General features: G+C 38.3%; 1 protein-coding gene across 1 annotated transcript; it reads right to left on the bottom strand.

The window, feature by feature from the left end:
- Positions 1 to 5,018: 5,018 nt before the first annotated feature.
- Positions 5,019 to 12,530, bottom strand: skor2 (SKI family transcriptional corepressor 2). Its single transcript, XM_069673743.1, has 7 exons — positions 10,548 to 12,530; positions 9,758 to 9,821; positions 9,235 to 9,312; positions 7,055 to 7,120; positions 6,755 to 6,853; positions 6,419 to 6,486; positions 5,019 to 5,075 (listed from the first exon to the last, which is right to left on the bottom strand). Exons 1-7 carry the CDS (start codon positions 12,522 to 12,524, stop codon positions 5,019 to 5,021), a joined length of 2,409 nt encoding a protein of 802 aa, XP_069529844.1. The 5' UTR covers positions 12,525 to 12,530.
- Between the last annotated feature and the right edge of the window lie 3,380 nt (positions 12,531 to 15,910).

The following is a 15,910-nucleotide window of genomic DNA, read 5'->3' as shown; positions in this document are numbered from 1 at the left end:
TTATTGTTATTTACAGATAAAATGTAAAAGCTAAATCACCCTTTACCAGTGTTAGACAGTTTTCTGAATATTTGTAGCTTCTGAATATAAGTAGCTTAACTCCTTTAATGATAAAGTAGCCTCGTTCGGTGGCTCCACAAAAGCTACATTTTCCTACCACGAAGTTGCAGTGCAGCGAAGCGTTCAGCTGCTATCTGAAAAAAAAAATGCTCAGGATCATTAAATGACGCCACGACATGCACGAAGGTGTATGTGCAGCGGTAGGCTAATTCCGTATTACAGTGACATCACTCACCAATCATTCAGTTGATGCCTGCGAAGTCTAGGGCAATACAGACATTCGAGCTTGAGTTTACTTCAAGCGGTTACCTCCGGTGTGTAAATATCATAAAAAATAAAGCCAATACGGAAGTGCAGAAAAACTGCTGTTTTGAGAGTGTCCACATAAGGCTGGCTCTGAAAGCCCCCAAAAACAAAAACGGGCCCATATTGAAATGTTATTTTTTACAGCAGAAAATAATTGTCAAGATGATAATGATGACTGATCTTGTTGATGTTGCTGATGATGATGATGATTATCCAAACAGTGTTACATGTGTGACCGCCACGGTTGGCACCGGTTGTAATGGTTGTAACTCTTGAATTTCCTCACTGACGGTCGCTTTCTTTTTTAACAGTTTGCCTTCATCTGAGCTTCAAATTTGTTCCTTTTTCTTTGGATTTTCATGAGTCACATGAGTGACCAGTAGAAACCGCTGGCTGCCTGCTAGAACATAGCAGATGCAGTAACTGAACTTAATCTCACGGCCATGTTTGTGTTGTTTGCTGTGTGATTTACTATCTGGTCGTCTGAGAAGTCTGTTAGTCTGTTAGTTAGTGAAATTCTAATATTATATATTAGCAGATATACTGCATTTACCAAATGTGGGTTGTTAGCTTGTACAGTGTTACATAATACATGATATTATATATTATATTACATTATATTATTATATTATATTATATTATATACATATATTTATTAATTAGAAACTAATGAAATATTCTGAAATCGAATTCAGTTTCCCTGAAAATTCTAATTCTACATTCAGTTCTAGCAATGGCAAGCTCAATTGTGCTAGCAGTAGCTTGCCGCGGAGCCGGACTATTATTAGTTGTATTATTACTTCTGGTAACTACCAGAAATGATGATAATTAGCTATATTGTTAGTAGTAGTTCTATTTTTACTTCTGACTTCAGACTTGCCAGTGGAACTGCCAGTATCTACGGTGGCCTGCCAGAACTGTCGTTGACTCTTATTAGTTCTAGTTATATCAGTAGCTCCGGGGGGCAGGGGGCAACAGGGAGCTGAAACTGATAGATTGCCATTGTGGTGGGGTGTCACCGACGTGCTGCTGTTTAGGGGGACTGTCAGTGATTCCCTGCTGTTTGTGGGACGTGCTACGGGAGCTGTCAAGTGTGGGGAAGCTCCACTAAGCAACAGTTGAAATTTCGCCACCATCATAGACTTCATCAAAAGATAGACGACATGAAGTGAAGCCAAAACATTTTGAGCACCCCTTGCTGACTGGCTGCAGTAAAGGTCATAAAGTCAGTCTCTTCCATGTTAACAGATGGGACAAGAGTCAAACTGTGAAATCAAAATACAAGTCAAATACATTTTTCTCAAACATGGTTTGGATTAGCAGAGTAGAGGAGAAAGGAAACTTAACTAAAACAATCACTACAGTCATTTAAGTTTCCATATCTGCTTCGGACCAACAGCAGTTGTTCTTCTGTTAATTTCGTCAATGTGCAGGATCTTTGCTGGGTTTTTTCAGTAAGTTAAATGTATGTTCTGGTGAGCAGAAGAGGTGGGACATAGTAATTACAATGAGAGGTGGTGGAGATGCGTTTTCCATGTTTTTATACACTCTATGGCCCCCATTCATTATGTATTGCAAATGGCTGATTCGCTGCTCTAGTAGCTACCAGAACTAATAATAGAACTAATAATAGTCCGCACTTTTGGCAGGTCACTGTAGATAACGGCAGTTCCACTGGCAGGTTTCTTTAGCCAGCAAAAGTAAAAATACAAGTACATAGTATGTACAGACATGCCCAAAATGTTTCAAATTTTATAATGCCCAATAATTCATCAACGACATAACGCAAACAAATACATAAACTGGGATTAACAGAACTGTACAACAAATATCAACATTAAATTAAAAAAACAAACAACAACAAAAAGAAACAAGATGGGTCTGCAAATTTACATGATACAATTTTCAACAACAATTGACAATCGTTTTTGCCAATTTCTGATCTGTGAGGTTTAGGTTTTCATTAGAGATCAAATATGTTTTAAAATCTGTAGTTTTAAAAATATAAAAGGAGGGTAGTCTTTTAAGACATTTCATTTTGTGTATGCAATATTTTGCTAAAATAATAATCAAATAAATGAAGTATTTATCTGCTGCGACATTGGAATTGTTGACAATTAGTTATATATTGATCTTTCCAAACATTTCTGAAAGGTAAAGGCAGTACCATTGAAACAGTCTGCATGCGTAAAGACTACCAATTTTACATTTAGCTTGCCCTACCTGCAAATGTGGAACTATTGATCCACATAGTGAAGTAAATGGTCAAAAACATACACCGATCAGCCATAACATTATGACCACTGACAGGCTAAGTGAATAGCATTGTGTGTTGCTTGGGGAACCTGGGGAAGACATGGCACCAGGATGCACTATGGGAAGAAGGCGAACCAGCAGAGGCAGTGTCATGCTTTGGGCAAAGTTCTGCGGAGAAACCTTGGGTCCTGCCTAAATGTTGTTGCAGACCAAGTCAACTTCATGGAAACGGTATTCCCTAATCGCGGTGGCATTTTCCGCAGGCTAATGTGCCCTGCCACACTGCAAAAATGGTTCAGGAATGGTTTGAGGAACATGACAACGAGTTCAAGGTGTTGGCTTGGCTGGATGTTCTGGACAACAAGTCCGATCCATCGGGGCCCCACCTCTTAACTTACAGGACTTAAAGGATCTGCTGCTACCGTCTTGGTGCCAGATATTTCAGCACACCTTCAGAAGTCTAGTGGAGTCCATGCCTTGATGCCATGATGGGTCGAGGCTGTTTTGGTGGCAAAAGGGGACCCTACACAATATTAGGCAGGTGGTCATAATATGATGGCTTGTGTAGGTGCTGAGTGCTGTGAATCTGCACTCGATTGCTCTTCCTCATCAACTGGATATGTTTCTCAGTCAACTGAAAATGAATTTCAAGAATTGAATTTGAACTGTGCGAACTGAATTTAATTTGCGAGAACTGAACGTAGAATTTTAATTTTCAAAGAAACAATCCAGTTTCAGAATATTACATTCAATTTAAAGTTTATTGGATTTAGTTTTAAATCTAATAAATTGAATATCAAATTATGCCATTTCAGATTCAGTTTTTCAATTCAATTATTCAAGTTTAACAATACAATTCAAGTTATGGAATTCAATTATGAAAGTTAAGCAATTTAAGCTTAGATATAAATTATTCAAATTCAGTTTCTGTTGACACATATTTTTGCCCCAACAGCCACGGGTGTAGACTGTTTCATCATTTGTGATCTTGAAAAAGATTCAGACAATCTTTTTAACTGTCAAGTCTTTAAAGTTTACAATTGATGAGTGGTTGAACTTCAGTGTGTATATTGATTACTAAAAACAAATTTAGTTTTAAATAGCATTAAAGGATAGAAAAACAGGCCGTAACATGAAACCACATTCTGGTTGTTGTATAGACTTTTAATTTTCCATAAATAGTAGAGAAACTACAAGAACATATTTTAATACATCTGCATCAACAGTTTATAATGATAGTATCACTTGATAAATTACATTTTTACCATTCAGTCATTTCATTCTATAAGAGGTGAGTAAGTTCTCATTTTTATTCTTTCTGACAGTACCACCATCATCCTCGTCGTCATCATCATGTCACTTTTTTTTTTTTTTTTTTTTTTTTTAACATTATAATAAATATTATATTTCACAGTCAGGGTCTTAGGCCCTGATCCTGGAGTAAATAAACATAAAAACAAACAAACACGCATAGATAATCTGATTGTGATGTTCAGTATTCTCACATGACATTTTATACAGTCAGATGAATGAATTTACAGTTAGGTTTTCAACAAACTCCTGGTGGTCACCAACAGCCTGAAAATGTACACAAAACAAGAAATGTTGTTTTTTCTTGCTTGGTTCCTAGTTGGGTTAAGCTTCAAATCTGACTGCCAGTGTACAAATGAGGAAAGACTATAAGATTCCTTTTGTTTCCCCTGATGTAACCTGTTTATATCCCTTTCCCTTCAGTCAGTTTGGAAAATAAACTGGGTTTAACTGGGGTAAACAGGTATGAAGTGGTCCAAATGTTAGGGCTATACAAACAGAGGTTATGTCCTAGGAAAAGCTAAGAAAAGTAGATATACACTGTGTAGGGTCATATTCTTTTGTTATTATGTCAATATTTCTTCTTCGTTTCCATGTGTGTCTTTTCACAGAAATCCAGTAAGCTTCTTCTTCTTACATAGGACTTTGCTGACCCAGCCTGTAACAAAAATAAATAAATATATGAAAACCCAACATTAGTGTCATATTTAGATTACGTTTATTTTGCAAAGAAACTGACAGGTCTTAATACTAATATGCTGTTATAAAGGGTCAAGATACTATTGTTAAGGGTAAAACATTTTGGATGTTTGAAGTTTGCTTGGACCAGGAAAAATACTTTTTAAGCAGGTTAAGCACCAAAAAGTAATTGGGTTTTGTAATTTGCCATTAAATCATCACTTCAAGTGATAGGTAAATCTGTTTTAAATTGCTCTGTATGCTTAATATTTGCTTTAATTCAATGATATTTTTAAAAAAAATGATAGAAAGGAATCATGTCCTGGCATGAGCAGCAAAAAACGCTGTTAGTGGACACAGGCCCTAAGGGCCTGCTAATGATAGTAAGTAATGATAAACACCCTGACTTACTTGTTGAGATGGGAGCTGATCCTTTCTTTTCTGATGATGTTTGCATAGGGAATCTGAAAGAAACAAAAAGAAAAAAAGAATCTTAGATTAATCCTGCAAAGATGAGATATTGACACACATTTAAACGTTCTACCCTTTTTCCTAACGGTATAGCAAATTACATTACAGCACAGTACAAAAGTTTACCATTAAGAGATACATGTTTTCCCTCTCAAAAATGGTCACCTGCCAAATATCTGTTGTCAAACACTATAAGCATTTGATTGGTTTTCAGAATGTTTAACTCCTGTCTTGGTATGAATATACCATGCAATATGACTCCTCACTCAGAGTTTCAAATAATGTAATATGTGGGGCAAAATTAAATTATTTTCTCTCAAAAATGAATGTCACAAAAACACATTTACCTATTTGGGAAGAAAAAAGTAACTTTAAGTAATTTTAACAGAATGTTACAGTTATACTTTGACAGAGGGAAATTAAATAGTCTGGGCAAGCCCTGTACTGTTTGATGTGATATATAATATGACAATATCAATCTTAAATTTTAAATTTTCTGAACTTAAATGCTTGTAAATAAGTTTGAATGCCTGTTCACTCATCTGCTTTTGTGTTACCATGAATGCAGCGAAAGAGTCGTGTGTTGTGGGTTTATAGGCAGGGTTTGTGATTATGTGACTGTTTGTGTTTATTATGTTTGTGTTTGTGTTTAATTATCAGACTGTGGAACTTTCTGCAGATTGCATAAAGACAGGTCATATCTTAAGCTTCCTTTAAATATTTTCTTAAAACCTTTTTTTAATTGTATTATTATTTTTGTGAAGCACTTAGTACCCTTGTTAAGAAAATTGCTATATAAATAAAAATATTATCAATATTATGTGCATAGAATCGTGTACAGTTGTAACATGTGTCAGAAAGCAAAGATAAACATCTTCTGTCAGCCTGTCTGCCAGCCGCTCAGGTGATTGATGTTGAAAGAAACCCACAGACGGCAGCAGAAGAACTGCTCACCCATGAAAGACAAACAAGATGATTGACTCTGTATGTTGATGGACATATAAGCAACAACAGAAGAGTCTTACTGAGTCCCATCTATTATTTATTTTTAATTTATTTTTTGTTTTAAGGCAAGGCTTAGGATTGTCTGCAGTCTTACATAGTTTTTTTTGTCATATTTTGTGTTTTTAATTTTTCCTTCCTGTATTAACTTTGTGACTATATTTACTTGAAGGGTGCTTCACAATAGGTTTACATGTGTCCTCTTAAAATCAGTCTTTTTTCTTTAAAATCATTTGACTTCCAAAGTATTGTTTATTTGTCATTTGAAGGCAGAAAAAAGAAATTTCCATCAGTGTTCAGCACTGATTTTATTGGTACTGATTTGTAATCTTACCATCTGTAACTGTTGGACCATCTCTTCTCTGTAGGCAAGCTCTCGTTTCATCTGGTCTTGGAAATTATCTGAAATAGTGCAAAATCTATCATCTATCTATCAGCCATGGCAGATTATCATTTAAGTGACATAGCTCTAGGAGGTAGCTAATACAGAATGAAGGAGGCTAAGGAAAAAAGACAAAAGAGAAAGATAAGAGAGAGGGAAAGAAGAGCGACAGGTACAGACAGTGTAGAAAATGGAAAAGAGGTAAAAAAAAAAAAAAAAGACAGAGAGGAAAAACTTTCCTTCCAGGGTACGAAAAAGGAAGTTGAGGTGAGGAAAAAAGTGACTTACGGAAGACTGGAAATTGTGTTGTGCCCTTCAGAGAATGAAACTCTTGCTCAAGTCTCCTCCTGAAGTCAATCTGCTCCAGCAGAACCTTCTGGAGCTCCTCTGGAGGAGCAGAAAGGAGGAAAAGAAAGGCAGAAGAAAAAATAATAGTAAGAAATAAATGCAAAAACATTGATATGGACCCTATATTAGGCCTATAATTTGATTCCTCTAGTCAATATAAATCTATCAGGACTGGGTTATATACTTATGGTCAATCCGGTTTTGAGTGTACAACTTTCTCAATTCATGGCAAAGGTTTACCTTTCTCCATGGTTTCAACATCCTTCTTTAGTTGAACAGGGGAGGAAGCACCTTGGTTTCGATCCCCTAAAGACATAAACAGATATGCCATACTTAATGCTACACAAAGTAACAGAATATCAGTAACATTTGGCATCCTGAATAGCTAATGTACCATTCTATTCTCCCACCACATCAGACAGCATATTCCATGTGCAACACATATCTGAGTTACATAATCATGCCCTTGTCATGGACTGGGTTCCCAGAAGTTTTGCTTTATTGCATCCTTTTTTATTATTGCATTGACCGTTAAACCCTTCTACATCCTCTTTCAGTCTTTAATGGAGTACTGTAATTCACTCTTTGGCCAATAGGTGTCAGTGTATGTTTGTGGTAACAATTTAACTGACCTATGGAGACCTTTACTGCACTAATTCTCTGATATGTTTCACTCTCATTTTGATGTCAGAACATATATCTTTCTATTTAGAAAAATCCAAGGGAAGACTACTTGCATTTAGAAATTAGAGTAAAATGTTTTTAATCTTCAAAGCTAAAATTAAAGTCTGTGATGAAACTCTAATAGGCTATTCCAACAATTTTGCTACAACTGCAAGCGTGTTGGAAACTGTGTTCACAAAGTGTTGAATTATAATGTTCGCAATGTTCTTTCTGGAAGTTGAATTGCCAAAACCTGTGGCTTTTAAAACTGTATTAAGATTATGATCATAAATATACAGCATTTTATAGCAGCATTTATACTTTGTCTGGGTACTCTTTTTAGCTTACTGCTGGAGGCAACCCACTTGTTGCTTTTTTTAAAGCTATTGTGACAATGAGGCATTGTACGCCTTCAATGAACGATTCGGTAAACTTTCTCGATTATTTTATATCTTGGCTCCTTATGAATCCCTATATGCTTCTGTCTCTGATTTAGAGCAGTGAGTGTTCTCCTCTCCTCTCCTCTCCTCTCCTCTCCTCTCCTCTCCTCTCTATGTCTCATTTGACAAGCAAATTTGCAGACAGTGCCTGAGGATAACAACCTCGTTTGACAGTCAATTAACCGTGAATAGTCAAAGCCAAGGCGGTTTGCATTACATAAATGGAAAATTAGATTATTTTTTCTCCCTAGAAACAGAGGGAGAGTTTAAAGACAGTGGAGGGGGCTGGTGGGACTCAGAGGAATCAGGCCTTCTAATCACGTAGAGCTTCCCACCGCCCAGGGAGACGTTTGGCAATCAGGGGAAAGGTGGTCTCATTTAATTTGTTTCGTGTAATTTTTCGAAATACATTATACATTATGCACAGGGATCATTACGTTGCATGTGTGTAGGGGTTGAGGGAGAGGGGGGGTTGATATAAATGTTGGCACAAATGTCATAAAGCACTTTTAATGTCTTCCTGACAGATATAAAAAGGCAATAAGCTGTGATCTTTTTTCAACAGGAAAGGGTTTTTTTTGTGCTGAGGAAGGGGGAAAAAAGGCAATTATGTTAGCTGCGATATGGGTCTAGGATGGAGATTGCCAGCATGGCTGCTTATCTCCGAGCTGATGTTTTCTTCTTGAACTATAACGGCCCCCCTAAGAGTCACAGGCTTGGCGACAACGTTGCCAAAGAGAGCAGCTGTGGCAGAGCTGTGTAAGAAGCAGCTCTCCACTGCGGTTTCATCTATGAGTATGTTTATATAAATTCCTTGACTCACTGCCAGAGAGGAAGAGCAGATTGTGGTGGATGAAGACTGAGGATTTTTCCCTCTCTGTGTTCTGAGTGCTATTTGTGTTATGAGAAGAAATAGTTTTAGCGTCACACAAAAAATTAAATATATTTAGTAATTAAATGGTAGTTCTTGTGACCTAACTTCAATCAAATCTGCATTTTCAAAGAGTTATCAGGTTTTCAAATTTAAATTCCTGGTTTAAATTTTTTTCATGGTCCAATGCAAAGTTTCATAAAGACCTCAGATTTACTCCGTGATGTGAGTTTCAAATAATACTACAGAAAAGATTAACCTTGCTATCCTCATAATAATCTTTTAGGAGAAGCTTACATTTTTTTAATCTTCATTTATTATGTTTTTGTTAACCATCTTCAGCTGCTTTCCAAAAAAAACAAATGTCCCCTCTGCATATCAATAAAGTGCTATCTATCTATTTATCTTTGCCGCCATATAGAAAAGAAAAGGTGAGAATTTTATACCTGAGGTTTCCCTCCAGTAGTCCGGTGCTAATGTCTCACTCTCTGGTACAAAGAAACTATTCTGCTCTTTGTTTTTATCTGAATGAAAAAAAGAGACAGACAATGAGAGAATTTCAGTAAGGCCCATTAGGTGAGCTGGTTATCCAGACACATGGCGATAACTAGGTGTGCGGACGATATTCCTTTATGTGTATGAGTGGCTTCTTGAGCACAGCACCACAAAACACACACAAGACATTTTCTTTAGTGAAAGGGTCAGATTGGGAGATGAAAGGAGCACTGACATGTCACAGCAATATGAGCCTTGCAGAGATACAGAGACACTATAAAACCAGTCAATAAGACACAAAGATGATAATACAACAAACGCAGACATTTGATGGAACAGATAGTTTGCTGAAATATATGGTTTGATTCCTATTTATTTAAACTGTGTAAAAACATGTTCAAACATTTAATGTAAAAACTGCAGTGTAAAACATGTGGTCTCAACTCAAGCCAACCAAGCAAACAATATGCTCACCAGAAAGGCTGGAGTTGTCTTTGGTGGTGTACGCAGGTATTCCTTCATCCTTTTTTTTGGGAACCTGGAAACAACATAAAGTAGGTAAGAATTTAATTTTCCTATTATACTTGTATACTATGTATAGTTCAGTTACAACAGAGCAGATCACAAGTCGGTAGAGGAAAGGCTGTGTGTTTTTGACTGGCCAATGTGTCATTTTTTTCAAATCAACATAGATTTCTTTTTTTACATTTAGCACTATATTATTTTTTTTAATTATTCATTTTCTGTTATCCTTTAATTTTGTACTGATCTGTTTGAAGTTTGACTGATTAAATATATTTGACTTTTTGGCAAATAAAATAATGTAAATGCCTGCTCTTATTTTTATCAGTTAACAGTGGCATTTATGTGCAACAATGTAATTGGTAGTCTATAGTAAAACCCTTTATCCCAATCTGTCTCTGACGTCAATGAAATTTATTTGATGTATGTTACTCAATGGATGACTTAACTTCTTCTGGTTTAAACCCTCCTCCTCTTATGTCTCTGATTCCTGGTTAATGTAGGAGTTGACAGGTTAAAGATTAGAGTTGCCCTAACAGGCTGTGGTGACAGAGGCAGAACAAACCCACCATGGCCATTAAACATTCCACACCTGGGCTTATTAGCCAGGATCAGAGTGGGGTGACTATTTCAATTTCAGGGAGAAATCAGCCTATCAATCTGCTTATGCAGATCACATCACTGCCTGACTGCAGTACCATTTAAATAATAATTAGCTAAAGTTGCCTGGGGGGATAGTTACGTTTTTATAGGCTGGGTCCTCTCGGTGTTGAGGGTTTGAGCTGCAGAGAGGTAGGCCAACAGGAGGGGAGGCAGGCAGACTGAGAGACTCCTGCTGGATGGGGTCCAAGGAGGAGGAAGGGGAGTTGCTGGGGTAAACAGCACCACTTCCTTTCTCCTTCCCCCTCTCCTCACCAGGATTGATGCTTACTACAGGAAGGTACAGGTTGGTTTGAGTATGTGGTGGCCTCTTTGTGAAGCTCCCTTCCTCATCCTCATCCTCCTGCTTCGATGACTCCACATCCACGTCTCCTTCCTCCTCACTCTCCACTCCCTCTGCCTCCCCATCTACTCCACTTTCACTTCCATAACTACAGCTGCTGCTGGGCGATAGTCGTTGGTGGTGATCTGTACTGGGGACCACAACCCCAAAATCTTCTTCTGTTGCGCCAGTCACTCCTCCACCATTGCTATGGAGCTTGGCCATGCTTTCAGCATCCTTAATGACGGGACGGAATGCTGAGCCGTAGCTAGACTTCCTAGTTTGGAGGGTTGGGGTGTCTAGGTGTTTGAGCCAGCCCTCTGACATCACAGGGCGAAGGTCAGGAGTTACTGTTGTGCACTCTGGGTCAAACAGCCCGGATCTGGGTGTTGTAGTCTCACTGCTTGGGGCCATGGTTGCACTGTTTCCGTTGCCAGTTCCAGGCTGGCTGGGGTCTGAAAGATCCAAAAAGGCCTGCCTGAGAGAGGGGCTGTCTGCCAGGGAGGAAAGAGCACTAGGCTGGGGCTGGAGATAGGTAGGTACAGGAATTCCTCCTGCTGCTCTTGGTGGCCAAAACATGCAGAAAGGAGGATAAAATGTGTCTTTCCGGCCAGGCCATAAAAGGCCTGATAACCCTGTTCCTTTCTGCGCACCTGAAACATCACTGTCATCTTTTTTCTGCTGGCAGAGGCCAAATGCTGGGAAGGGATAAGGTGAGGGGAAGAGGGATGTGGGAGGGAACTTTTGCAACATACTGAAGCCTTTGCTTGGGACAGGGATGACAGGGTAACTACGTGGTGTCTTACGAGGAGAAAGACTGCCTCCATCAAGATCATCGTCCTCTTCATAGCGGCTTCTTTTCTGAGCACCCAAATCAGTTCCAATCATGTGAGGCACCACTGAACCTGGAAGAGTCTTCATAGGACCCATGGAAGGACAGTGGGCTGTAGAGGGCAGCGCTCTCTTCCGGCTGCCTCCATTGAACATAGCTTTGACATCTTCCCATGCATAAACTAACTCATCAGGTGGGTGTTTTTCACTGAGTTTTAGGTGTCGTCGCCAGGAATTAAAGTTGGCAGCATCGGGCTGGGTGTACTTGGCCTCTGGTGTGCGGTGGGAATGGAAAATAAACTTATTTGGGGAAAAGTACATGTTGCAGAAGGAGCACTTGATGCATTTGGCCCTGGAGCTGTTGTAGCGTGCTGGGATGAAGTTGCCACGGCAACCCCAGGCACACTCATGGGTCACATCAAAGGCAAAGTTGTCAGGCAGTTTGGGAGGTGCATTCTCTCCCAGGAAAGACTTGCAGAGACGCTCAGCTTCTCGCTTGGTGATCATACCACAGCGGCGTGATGAGATGGGCATAGCACCAGCCCGACGAAGAATCTCCAACTGAACCGGAGTGCACTGGACACATGTGATGCCCAGCGCCACACGTCGATTATGAATCTCATTATAACTGTAGTTCTTGAGGAGTGTGTTGGAGATTTGTGCCAGGCAAAGTCTTTCATTGTTGTCAATTACCAGTGAAACAATGGGAACACCATACAGGATGACCTGGCCAACTTGGTTGGGCTTGAGAGGTGAGGAGGAAGAGGATGGAGAGGTTGAGGATATAGAAGAGGATGTGGAGTGGAGATGGGTGGGTCTAGGTGGAGTCAGGGGTTCCTGCTGAAAGGGGCCTGTTGAGCTCGTCATTATGATGTCATTAGGGCTTGAAAGATGGGTCTTGTCCATACTTGGAGGAAAACTGTTTGTAGAACTTCCTGCATGAAAGCAAAGGACAAAAGATCCACATGTGTTGAATTGTTAAGTTTACACACATATGCCCTTTATCTCTGTATCAAAAATAATAGAAAATAAATACTTCTCTCTACCACATAAGTGTGACTAAGAATACTTTGATGATATGGAGAATTTTTTAAAGTAAGAATAGCATAGAATAAAGTACAAAGTAGAATAAAGTGCATATTGAAAGAGCCTATATTTCTTATCTTAAATTATATGCATCTCATTTCCACAAGAACCAAAATGTCCCTTTTGTTTCCCTTTTAAAGAAATAAATAAATTAGAAATACAACATCAAGATTTGCCTTCAACATACAACTGCTGTCATTTTAAGTCCTCTTAGAAATTTATCGCAGGCACATGAAAATATAAACTGAATTATCATTGGTCTGATACACTAGGTATCAAAAACAAATATTTTTTTGTAATCATTTTAATGAAGCATTTAAAACAAATCTCAAATCAGAAACATCAGTCAATTCATTTATTTCCCCCCAAATCAGTCTTTCAGCATTATACTTTTTTCCATGTATAGCTCAAACTTATAATTGTGTTTACCTGCATGTGTTCAACCAAAGTTTAACTTTATGCCGATTTCCCCAAAAACATATATTCATATATTATTGTTTTGACATATTTCATATTACATAGAAAGTTTGTCGTGCACATTTTGATTTCACACGTCCTAGTCTTTAAGTCTCTGAATTGAGTTACATTTTAATTAAATTAAATTAAAAAAACAATGTGTGTGATGAGAAAGTGTAGCCTATGTTGTATGTAGCGAAGCTTGGAAATAGGATTTATTAGTTTTACTAATTCAGGGGTAGGTAAGTAGGCCTAACATTTCAGAAATTGTCATTCTCAATAAACCTACAGCAAATCGATATTTAAGTTTTAAACACATGAAATAAAATAGGCTGGACAATTAACCTTCAATGGCTTCAATACTTTGGGTAGACCTAATAACCAAAATAATTCTAATAGTTTTTTTAGCAATCATTTAGTAATCATATGTATGAAGAGATAACTTTTACTGAAGAACATCTTCATCTTTTAAAAGGACGGATGTTTTAAATTTGAACAATTTATTATCGCGCAGTTACAGACTAGTATGATGGAATTGTGTGAGTCAAACGGCTGTTTCGTCGTGTAGCAGAGAAGATTAAGCAACTACACTTTGACTAAAGAGTCTAGAGTTAGGCCAAACTGAAAAATCTAAATTTAATTAAGTCAATAAATTCTTTAATTTGAAGCCAAAGTTTAAGTGATAGTAGATGCCTTTACAGTTATAGACAGTTTAACGTATCTATAGGACAATATTAAAGGAAGACAAAACGGTTAAAGTTTGTTATAGTTTAGCAACAAAAATGCGACAATAATAACAATTATTATTATTATTATTATTATTATTATATAGGCACCAGTCTTCAGCAATAACTTATGACGAATTATAACGATTAACGTATGACGAATGCAACAGCGGTGTGTTAGCTTTACACATATTTTCAAAGCATTTTTCTTTCCCAGAATTTTAGTTAACTTTACAGAAGAGATAGTGAAGTGCTCCTTACCTTGGACTCCAGAGAATAATCCCAAAACTGTAACGGCGTCAAAAAATATCCCTCACGAGCAAAATCGATATATGCTACATAGCTTTACAAAATTCATTTTTATCGTCTAAACTTACAGACTTCACTGAATTACTGTGAACTGGAACCGGCTTTTGTCTCCAACTGTCGATTGAGCTGCTTGTGAGATGTGAGTAAACTGCCACGCTCGCACCGGTTTTATTCGCTTTTCAGAGACAGCACGCGCCGTCCTAATCCGCCTCTCTTACTCTCTCTCTCTCTCTCTCTCTCCCTCTCTCTCTGTCTCTCTCTCTCACTCTCTCCACCACGCACGCTTCGGTTTGATTGGCGTGTAACGCGAGCTCAGCCCACCAGTCATCAAACACACAATAAGCATACATGCCTACACGCTTTTTTTCCCTCTCTGGCCCACGCTCTGTGTTCTCCTAGTCCAACTGCACAGCCAAAATTAGGCTACATCTTATTAACTGCCATTCAAATTAGATTAGAAAAGTAAAACTATCATAGATGAAGGGACGCACTACCCATACGGCTATACTTCGCTTTATCCCCCCCACCCACACCCTTAGTGAATATAGGCTATTTATTCTACCCCAATTTTAAATAGGACACAGCCACAACCAGTCATTACTACAATACAGGCTGTCGCTATCATATGGGTGTCTACTGGTGGAATGCACTTGCATGAAGGTGTGGGTAGGGTGAGGGAGTTAGGGTGCGGAGAAAAGGGTGTAACTTTTGATCCATATCCCTGCAGATGAAAATTTATAACCAACAAAAAATGATGTTACAAGTGACTGCTGGCAGTGGACACTACCAGCAAAAATGTTGGCATTGGGAGTGTAGCTTCTGAGCACAGACCTTGTATGGAGAAAACATAAGCGTAACATAACAATAGAGGCAAGAGAAGGAAAAAGTCACTATAGACAGCAGACAGACAGACAGGCCGATAGTCTGAGGATTGGAATAACGTCTGTTAGTAGCTGATTCACATACAAGACTGAGAAGGCAAGGAAACGCTGAGGTTGTTCCTGCTTAAGCACCTGCTAACATATGGGATACTGTAACCTATTATGTAAGGGTCACAGCTTGCACCCCATATTATTATTAAGACAGTGGCAATTCACCTGGGCAGGGGGCTCAGAAATGCAGCATAATATTATTTTAAAACCCAATCTGAGGACCAGATAGTAATTCTATATCCCAGGAGCTCCTAGCTACGCCCCTGCTCATGACAGGCATGTTACTCCTGCCACTCACTTTTTACACCAAAATATTCAGGGAAATTTCAGATATGAAAGCACAGACCTAAATATGACGTCTATAACCCAGATATTAGCTGTTCACAGTCATCAGCAAATGTCTGGGGGACAAAAGGATCTAAATTACCTCTGTAAAGGGATGCACTTAAGTGGTATTCAACATTGGTGGTCTTTAAAACAATCAAAACAATAAAGTTGTTTTGAGGACAAATTCTTTTGTGGTCTATGTCTGGGTTAAAAAAAATAAAAAAACAAACTTCATGCCTACAGTAGGTGGCTGTGTCAAATCAAGTGGCAGTATTATATAGGCAAATGTGTCAAACAGGATGTTAAAGATTAAATCATTGCATGGTTAAGGGTCAGACTGATACTTCGTCAAATTTTGTTACAGAATTTACTTTTTAAATTAAAACCGTAATTCTCTTTCATATTGTATTTTGATGACAGATGAATGAAATGTCAAAATGCAGAGGTGATAATAACT

This window comes from Semicossyphus pulcher, unplaced genomic scaffold, assembly GCF_022749685.1.
Source record: "Semicossyphus pulcher isolate SPU_LCO1_2020_fin unplaced genomic scaffold, fSemPul1.0.p SCAF_22, whole genome shotgun sequence".
NCBI lineage: Eukaryota > Metazoa > Chordata > Actinopteri > Labriformes > Labridae > Semicossyphus > Semicossyphus pulcher.
Note: the sequence above shows the minus strand (reverse complement) of the source record. Positions and strands in the feature narration are given on the sequence as shown.

Excerpts from the sequence above, each read along its gene's own strand:
- skor2 (XM_069673743.1), bottom strand. The coding sequence starts at position 12,524 with ATGGACAAGACCCATCTTTCAAGCCCTAATGACATCATAATGACGAGC. Across the intron at positions 9,313-9,757 it reads AGACAACTCCAGCCTTTCTG|ATAAAAACAAAGAGCAGAAT; the intron begins GTGAGCATATTG and ends TTTTTCATTCAG. Across the intron at positions 6,487-6,754 it reads AACACAATTTCCAGTCTTCC|ATAATTTCCAAGACCAGATG; the intron begins GTAAGTCACTTT and ends GCACTATTTCAG.